The sequence below is a fragment of the Neophocaena asiaeorientalis genome, unplaced genomic scaffold (assembly GCF_003031525.2).
Source record: "Neophocaena asiaeorientalis asiaeorientalis breed wild unplaced genomic scaffold, Neophocaena_asiaeorientalis_V1.1 scaffold30, whole genome shotgun sequence".
In the NCBI taxonomy this organism is placed as follows: domain Eukaryota; kingdom Metazoa; phylum Chordata; class Mammalia; order Artiodactyla; family Phocoenidae; genus Neophocaena; species Neophocaena asiaeorientalis.
Window position 1 is genome coordinate 2,233,865 of NW_020174923.1, and position 9,573 is coordinate 2,243,437.

The 9,573-nt window shown below is 40.3% G+C and overlaps 1 protein-coding gene across 1 annotated transcript in view; it reads right to left on the minus strand.

Moving 5' to 3' along the window:
* The window catches only part of ABCA5 (ATP binding cassette subfamily A member 5), a 60,691-nt gene that overhangs the window by 15,511 nt on the left and 35,607 nt on the right, over positions 1-9,573 (minus strand). The window contains exons 21-25 of the mRNA XM_024761034.1: positions 7,538-7,707; positions 4,886-5,013; positions 4,356-4,493; positions 2,070-2,183; positions 14-184 (exon numbers count right to left, since the gene is read on the minus strand). Of these exons, the coding sequence (XP_024616802.1) occupies positions 14-184; positions 2,070-2,183; positions 4,356-4,493; positions 4,886-5,013; positions 7,538-7,707 (721 nt within the window). The remainder of the gene's footprint in view (positions 1-13; positions 185-2,069; positions 2,184-4,355; positions 4,494-4,885; positions 5,014-7,537; positions 7,708-9,573) is intronic.

A 9,573-nucleotide genomic window follows, 5' to 3' on the forward strand; every position in this document is an offset into this window, starting at 1 on the left:
GATGTTAACTTACCACAGAAAGGAACTTGACAGCATAAAAATATAATCCATGATGAAATGAAAATAGACTGCCTAACATCAAAGTAAGAACCACAGTGAATAAGGGGACGTCAACAAGAGCCTGTCCAATCCAGTATGCAGAAGGCAGAAGACCCGAAAGTTTAAGTTGAGTGTAAGCTTTGATCTAAAAAAAGAAAAAGGCAAACACTGATTGTAATTTTAAACATCTTGCAAACGAAAAACTCTAGCAAATGATTGTAGAACTTTTAATTTTACATCAACACAAAAGGTCACATTCTGTCTACAGGTAATAAAAGCCCTCCTACAGCTAAATATAAATGCCATCTAGCCTGTAATCTGGCTCATTATTTCTGAGGTGTAAACATTTCAACAAAATTTTTCAGCATCAGGATACAGCAGTGCTGCTAAGAAACGCAAAACTAAAATAAAGTTAAAGGTGTCATGGGGGTTATAGCTGTGCAAACAGTAAGCGGCCAAAACATAACTGCTTTGGAAATTCTGTGGAAATCGAGAGAAAAACAGGTTTCTCACTTTTAAATATTGACCTTTCATGAAAACACTAATAAATGGCCAAGTACCTACTGATTTACACAGGGCTTTCAGCTTAAGTACTGGTGATGCATTTGAAGGCCTTTTACACATTCTTGTGTATAAAAAATGTTAGCTGTTTCTTATCACCACAAGGGAATAGCATTTGCAAGTGTACAAACAGTAAACTTAAATGATCATTGCTTTCCTAACCCTCTCATTATTTAATTTGAAATTTTAAGAATCTTTCATAAATCCAAACACCTAACAATCTTATTCAGTTGATTTTTTTTTTTTTAATTTTATTTATTTATTTATTTATTTTTGGCTGTGTTGGGTCTTCGTTTCTGTGCGAGGGCTTTCTCTAGTTGTGGCAAGCGGAGGCCACTCTTCATCGCGGTGCGCAGGTCTCTCACTATCGCGGCCTCTCTTGTTGCGGAGTACAGGCTCCAGACGCGCAGGCTCAGTAGTTGTGGCTCACGGGCCTAGTTGCTCCGCGGCATGTGGGATCTTCCCAGACCAGGGCTCGAACCCGTGTCCCCTGCATTGGCAGGCGGACTCTCAACCACTGCACCACCAGGGAAGCCCTTATTCAGTTGATTTCTGTCATCTATGAAACATCTGTTCATAATAATTAAATGTGTTATAAGAAAGAGCTAGCCATAGAGGAGGTAAGAGAAGAGTGGGCTATAAATATTAGTTAAGACAAAGAAGAGAAATGATTTAAAAAATGGACAACTTTCGTGTTCAATGGATTAGAAGAGGGAAAATATAAATTTCAATATAAGTATAAAAACATAGACCACGTCAAACGCGATGATTTTGGATAATCCATGCTTTTGTCATTCACACATTGCTGGTAGGAATGCAAAATGGTTCATCCACCCTGAAAAGCAGCTCAACAATTTCTTATAAAACTAAACATGCAATCACCATACGACACAGCAAGTATACTCTCGGGCATTTATCCCGGAGAAATGAAAACTTACATTCACACAAAAAGCTAGAGCAAATGTCCGTAGGATCTTTTTTTTTTTTTTTGATTTTTGGCGGTACGCGGGCCTCTCACTTGCTGTGGCCTCTCCCATCGCGGAGCACAGGCTCCGGACGCGCAGGCTCAGCAGCCGTGGCTCACGGGCCCAGCCGCTCCGCGGCATGTGGGATCTTCCCAGACCGGGCCGTGATCCCGTGTCCCCTGCATCGGCAGCCGGACTCTCAACCACTGCGCCACCAGGGAAGCCCATGTCCGTAGGATCTTAATTCATAATAGTTAAAACTGGAAACAATCCAGATCCACACCATGGAATACGACCCAGCAATAAAACTTTTAAAGCACATGACGGGTCCTCAAATAATAAGTGAGAGTTACTACTATTACCGTAATAAATGTATTTATGCTCCATTTACTTCTTGAAATAATAACTGCACAGAAGTCTTGCACTCACACAAGGTAGGCTAACTTTTTGTCTAAGATTTCTTATTAGTCAGCTGCACCTGTAATTTTTTAACTGAGTCATTACCTTATGATTCTCTGCATTCTCCATGGCAAAGTAAGGTGGCATCGCGGTAACAATGACCCCAAGTAAAGCTGCTTGAAAATACAGCTCGATTTTAAAAACTATGTCTGTAATTCCCTGAAAGACAACCACAGAATAAGAAATAGAACTGGGAATCACTTTATATCATGTTACTACTTTCTAAAAGACTATCAAAACCTCCGAAGAAACATGTTAGGATACCCACCCTAGACAGCAGTCGACACGTAGCAACGGGTGGCAGAGTCAGCGGGCTATAGTACCAGTTTGACACACTAAGTAGCTATAGGATCCTGAGCAAATTACTGTCCTTCCCTTTTCTTACAGAAGTACACAGAATAATACAGCATATTAATTAAGGTTCACCATTTCGTTAAAAATTATACTGTCCGTGAAGCACAGTTAACCGGTCTCCCAGTGGTTCTACGCAGGCAACGAACGTGGCTCTCTCAGAATGACCTTGATGCCTTCACCGGTACCTGGACTGGACTACAAGCCAGCTGGGATCTAGGAACCCCCCTTTTCTCCACTGGGAAAAGTCATACCCGAGCTCAGCTTCCTATGGAGCCAGGAGCTTCTTATTCCCAGCAGAGGGGGACCGTAACTCCGATAGGCCTGTGGATCCAGGTGCGGACAGCAAACGTTCCCAGACGACCTAGTTAACAGCTGGTGCCCCAAATGCAAACTACCCAGAACCACTCTCAATGCCACGGATGATGTGGAAAGAGGCTGCATTCTGTCGGCCCCGGCCTCCCGAGTTTCTAGCAATAAAGCCAGTTCCTTAATTCATGCCATATGACGTTGTCGAATTTGTCCCAAACTCTGGTACCTTACAGTGGAAGACCCAGACAGAACCAACAAATGTGTAAGCTGAGTAGCACAAGAAGTGGAGATTAATGAGATGACAGTTGGACTCAATTACACAGAATCTCATCATTGAAGGGGAAAAAATGTGGAACGTGAACAAGATTATATCTGTGAATAGGGAACTTTAAAAAGTCTCACTCTTTCCCTCTGGTTTTAAACAACGGTATGGTTGTATGTCAGTGTTTGATGGAAAATGTTAAGAAGCAAGATCTTTTGTAATAGTTACAGATACACACAAATGTGGTAACATCATAAAGATGTGCACGGGAATTAAACATTTTGAACTGTGGAGGAAAGAAGACTGGGGAGGGACGCACTGGAGGTTTCACCTGTGTCTTTAACGTTTTAATAAATAAGAAAAAACAAGATACTAACATTTGAAATATGTGGGTACTATATACACAGTTGTTTACTTTCTGTAGGATTGAAACACAACAACAGCAACAAAAATCACAAGGGATGATCTACAACTTCGATGATGATTTCTATATCACCTATGCAATGCTGACACAATATTTATTTATCACAACAAATATTTATCACAAATATTTATTTCCTGCCCAGAAATCTCTCCAGATTCATACCTTCAAATGCCACCAGGATAACCAATCCCTCCACAGGCTCAAAGCTGAAATCAATATCTCCATTCCACCAGAACGAAGCCACAATCTCTCTTCTGCCTATATTCTCAAAATTGGTGACTGATACTACTACTATGTACCGCTTTACCCCCCAAACGTAAGAAATACGATGCCTCACAAAAGCAAGAGTGATAGAGTATGTCACGTCTTTTAACATAGAGTTGCAAAACTCTATGAACATAATAAAAACCACTGAATTGTACATTCATATGGGTGAATCAGATGGTGGCTGAAGTACATCTCAGTAAAGCTTCTGAAAAACAGTATGGCAACAGAAAGCAGAAAATGCTATTACCGAAAGATGTTTGTCCATTTATTTTCCAACATATGAAAAACAATACTAGTATTCAGAGAAAAAGGTTGACTGTTTTCCTGGAGACTTAAGTGGCTTTTCGTATCTATAATCCCACTGTCTGTCCCAGAGGAAAAATGACTGGGTGACTTCTCAAGGTTCAATACCCAGCATCTAGATTTCCAATGAACAATATTCATTTTTAATTATCTAAATTTTTCTTCTCTAGTATAAAAACTACTCATGCTTTACAAACGTATCAGTACCAAGACAGAACCTCCTTGAGCATGAAGCGAACTCATACTGTCGACTCCTAAACCCAGGATGTGAACCATCCCCAGCTCAAGTTTTAAGACTAGCAGATGTCACAAGATGAACTGCCACAGATTTCATCGGTTATTGTCACTTGGCTCTTAACAGTTATTTGATGCACACACGCACACACGCACACCCATTTTTAAGTCTGCTTACTTGAACGAATGGGGTATTCCAGATCTGGATCCTTTCGGTCACATTTGAATGATAAAGGTAGTAGTTGCTAATGATATTTATCAATACAGGTAAAGAATAAACCATGGTACCGTTGAAAACAGCAGTGAAAACATAGTCCTACAATTCAAAAGCACAGAGTTATATACAGTATACAGAAATATAGATGACTATATGATGGCTACGTACCAAGCTTTTCTCACCAGCTAAGTTAACTCTCACTAACCGTGCTGCAAGCCGGTTCAACAAATCATAGAAATAATACTCAATGATAGAGAAAAATAACCTGGTTTGGAATCTAGATATTTTGATGTTTTAAACAAAAACACGACATAAAAATAATTAAATTCTTCAGAGCTTTATTTACTGGTCCTCCATCGGGGCATAAAATATATCCTAAGTAAACACAGCCAGCTATTTCCAAAAGTAAATGTTAATTTCCAACTAATAAGGTCAAATCAGCAAACAACTGATTTTAGAGGAAATGTCTTAATCCCACACACTACTCTTACCTTTTCTGACTGCATCACATTTAAAGCTGCGCTGTGCGGAGCGGCAGACACGTAGTCACTGTCATTAAACATTGTCACCATTATGTTCTGGGTGGTGAAAAACCTAAGAAGATCACTGATATCTGAGTCTGGTATTAGAAGATAAGCAAATAACAAAGAATCAGTTTAAATGAGAAACAGACACAGGCTTTTAGTAACATGTAGAGCTCTCTTTTTTTTTTTTTTTTTTTTGCGGTACGCGGGCCTCTCACTGTTGCGGCCTCTCCCGTTGCGGAGCACAGGCTCCGGACGCGCAGGCTCAGCGGCCGTGGCTCACGGGCCCAGCCGTTCCGCGGCACGTGGGATCTTCCCGGACCAGGGCACGGACCCGTGTTCCCTGCATCGGCAGGCGGGCTCTCAACCACTGCGCCACCAGGGAAGCCCAGAGCTCTCTTTTTGAAGAAGTATTTTCTCTCCATTAGCTAAGACATGATTAAGAACATTGGCTCTGGGACCAGTCAGCATGAATTCAAATCCAGGTCCAGACACGCAGACCTCAGAACAGAGCCTGACACACAGTTACTGCACCAATTTCAGCTGCTGCCGCTGCTACTGATGTTACTCGCATTCAGAGTGTACCTATAATATGTGAGATCTGGTCAAACAGTAAGAGTACAAATCTATCTGGCAATGTTATGCAACAAGGTAACGTGCCACGCTCAGAGAGGTGGGAGCCAGGGTGTGGAGTTAGGTGGCGTCACTCCCTGGAGGACTGCTGCATGATTTGAACAGACAAGCAGTATAAATGTCAACTGCGTTACTACTTTAAAATAGTAAAACGCATAACCAGGTCTCCATCTATATTCCCTAAATAGCCTGGAGCTAAGGGGGAGAGTCTGAATCCTGTCCGAGGTCTAAATCTATACCAACAGGCCTGATGAGTGGAAACAGTTCTCTGTCCATCACAAAAGCCAGGATTCAAGGACGGACAAGTGTGGCTTTGAGAGAAATCAAAACCAAACAAAGGAAAACACTAGCAGTAACTGAGCAGCACGGCCGGTGGCTCAGACTCAGCAACAAACCTGAGTGTCAGAGAGAAGGGTGCTTCTAGTGATAGGATGTCTCCTCCCAACCTAGTGCCTTAACTGATCTCTCATTTCCAGATGCCAGAGAGGCTCTGTCCTCTCGAGAGGAGGGCTCTATTATAACTGAAGGAACTGTATCACCTGTGATGACAGAAAGCTTTGCCAGGAGGATAAGAGACCACCCAATACATACACACAGAGACCACTGAACACTAAAGGAAATGTGCCTTTAGGACCAACCACAAGGTCTAGGAAAATGTGAGACAGACAGATAGAAAGACAGATGTAAGCAACTCTAGAAATACTTAAAATTAACAGATGGGACAAAACTTTGAAAATACTATAATTTCTGCAGATCAGTGAGAGTGAACGCCAAGCAGAAATACTTGAGATAATGTACAATTCCCCAAACACACAAAAAAAGTCACAATATCAGAGTGTAAGGCTCCATGCAGTACTATCTTTCAGCAATGTGAAATGTACATTAAAACCAAAATAAGAATTCTAATGGGAGCAATAAATTGAGAAACATAACGTTTTCTATTCAAGAGTGTTTTCTATCACTAAATACCTTCTTCCTCCAAAAGAATAAAAACAGAGAGCTAGAATTGAAGAGTGATGATTGTAACGGCCATCTGTAACTGTCCCTAACTATCACTATTATTTTAACACCGGGCAAAGCTTTTCAGTTAATAGTGAATCAAAAAGGAAAGATACTAGAATACAGGTGAAGTGTTGGGAAGTGTTGAACCAAAAGAATTTGTGCGTGTAGAAAGGGTGTACGAAATGCAACTTTCCAACATAGTTCAGCAAGATAAGCAAAGGAAGCTGCGTCTGCTTTACTGTAAACTACAGAGCTAGCTCACTTTCCTCTTCAAGAACCTCGGGACTATAAACTATCCACACAGATGGGAGATGGTGTAGGAACATCTAATTCACGTCAAATTCTGAATTAGGTTTTAATATTTTGAAAATCGAAGTCCTATATCAGGTTTTTAAAAATTTATTCTGAGGTTTGCGCAAAGCCGTATGTTTTAAAATTTCTTTCATATTTGATTTAATTATGTAATAAAAAGAATCAATAGCAAGTCCAAAAATATCCATTACAGATTTAATGTATTTGATCATAGAGATTTCTAAGACAACTGTCCTTAGTTCTAGTTTTTCAGACAGTCCTTAAAAATTGTTTAAACACTTCTATTTAGATATGTAACTGCATAAACATTACATGCCGTCACTCTTTCTAAAGAGGGTTTTTCAACTTCTGAAGTTTATTTTGCGCATCATAAACTTTGAGATGAAACGTGCTGCTCTGAGAATAATGTCGCTACTCTTAAAAATGGAAAATTTATGATTATATACAGTATAAATCAGAATATTTTAAAAACCGTCATCTACACTTAAACCAAAATTTCATTTCTGTAATGTATTACTCAGCATCAGCGAGGAGTTTTACTTAATTTAGGTTCACGCACACAGACCACGCCTTTAACATATATATATTTCTAAAATCCAAATCTCTGGCCTATGTCTACCTCTCACCCCAGGCCCCACCAACACACATTCACAAACCTGCACATACTCTCACCGGTAGAATTTTGAAGAAGCAGACTTGTTCTGTATTTATGAGGTTTATCTCCAGGTTTTAGGAAGTATAAGTCTGGAACAAGTTTGATGGGAACAACAGCATTTTTAAAAGAGTGATGCACCAAAAACATAAAAATCTGAACTGCGAAAAAAATTAAAAGCAGAAGCAACCTGAAAGGAAAAAAAATACACAGTTCAAGGCACGTTAACATATAAATCTACAAAACAAACTTCCTTCACATGACAGTTAAAAGGTACTCATTTAAAAAAGAAAAAAAAAAAGAAAGACAAGAAAAGGAAAAAAAAAAAAACTTGAAAAATTCCCACGTGGGAGTAGAAATTCGACTCTCCAAAATGGTCTCATGACAATATTGGAAAGAAAGCCAATATTCAATAACAAAGTTAAAAGTTATAAAAGTATATTTTAGATCAGAGCCACCCTGAAATTTTTATAGGGCATGTAAACCTGTAGTTATAACTTAAAAAAAAATACACATTATGTCACATTTATAGCTCTACTCTCCTGAAGGAACTATTTCCTGCCCTACCTCTATCCTATGTACTCTCCAAATATTTTAGAAAACATATGATACAAAAATATTTTAGATACAGTGAAGAAAATAAAAATACAGTGAAAACTTCAGATGACTGGTATCTTTGAGATATCATCCTAACCACATCAATTTCCATTTCTCCTCTACAGTGAGTTATAAGGACCATAATGTGCAGCGGGCCCAGCACATAATTCTACTATAACCACTCAAAATGCCCTTCCACCTGAGAGACAGGTAACTTTTTTTTTTTTGCGGTACGCGGGCCTCTCACTGTTGTGGCCTCTCCCATTGCGGAGCACAGGCTCCGGACGCGCAGGCTCAGCGGCCATGGCTCACGGGCCCGGCCGCTCCGCGGCACGTGGGATCCTCCCGGACCGGGGCATGAACCCGCGTCCCCTGCATCGGCAGGCGGACTCCCAACCACTGCGCCACCAGGGAAGACCCGAGACAGGTAACTTTTCATCTCAGCCTGCAAAAAATCTCTACAGTGTGTGTGACAGGTGTCACAACAGTGGGTAGAGAGAGCTTAGGTTATCACACATCAGCATTTTATAATTTTCAGAAACCCTATAATTTTAAGTCATTCTTAAATTGTTGTAAGTAGACCTATATCAGCACTGCCAGAAGCATACTGCGTTGAACTCTAGTTCCATAATAAGTTAGTGGGTGTTTTAGGTTAAAAACAAAATTCATGATTAAAAAATATTTGGAAACTCCAAGTTAAACAAAGTTGAAATAATTTCTTTAGCATAGAACGGCTCATGTGTTTTTATATGCTAATGGACAAATCTTTAAGAGAGGAAATGTAAGTTATAATATTTTCTACATGTATGGTCAATACAGATTTGACCATGGAACACTTCTTGTAGCAGGCTGAATGTCTGTCACCCTCCTCCCAAATTTATACACAGAAGCCCTACGCCCCAAAGCGATGGCATCTGAAGATGAGTCCTCCGGGAGGTCATCAGGGTCAGATGGGGTCACGAGGGCACGGCCTCATAACGGGATTGGTGCCCTGAGAAGAAGAGGCACCAGAGAGCTTGCTCTCTGGTGGCTCTTTCTCTGTGTGCACACACAGCGAGGGGGCGGGGTGGTGGTGGTGCCCAGCTGCAAGCCAGGAAAAGTCCTCAACAGGACCCGACCATGTGGACCCTGACCTCACTCCCAGTCTCGGGAACTGTGGGAAAATAAATTTCTGCTGTTCAAGCCAGAAGATAAACTTCTGCTGTTGTTATGGCAGCCGGAGCCGAGATTCTTTTATTGTTTTTCAGGGAGTATTTTATGAGAGTAGTATTCAATTAAATAAACGGACACATGCTGATTTAAACAAAGGTTTTTCTCTCACTAATGCTGACACAGGAATAAATCAGATACGTGATTGACATTTCTTTGATATTGAATAAGTCTAGGCAAAAAGCAAATGAATTCAGCATATTTCAAACATATAACAAAACTCTTATTCTTTATATATATATATATATAT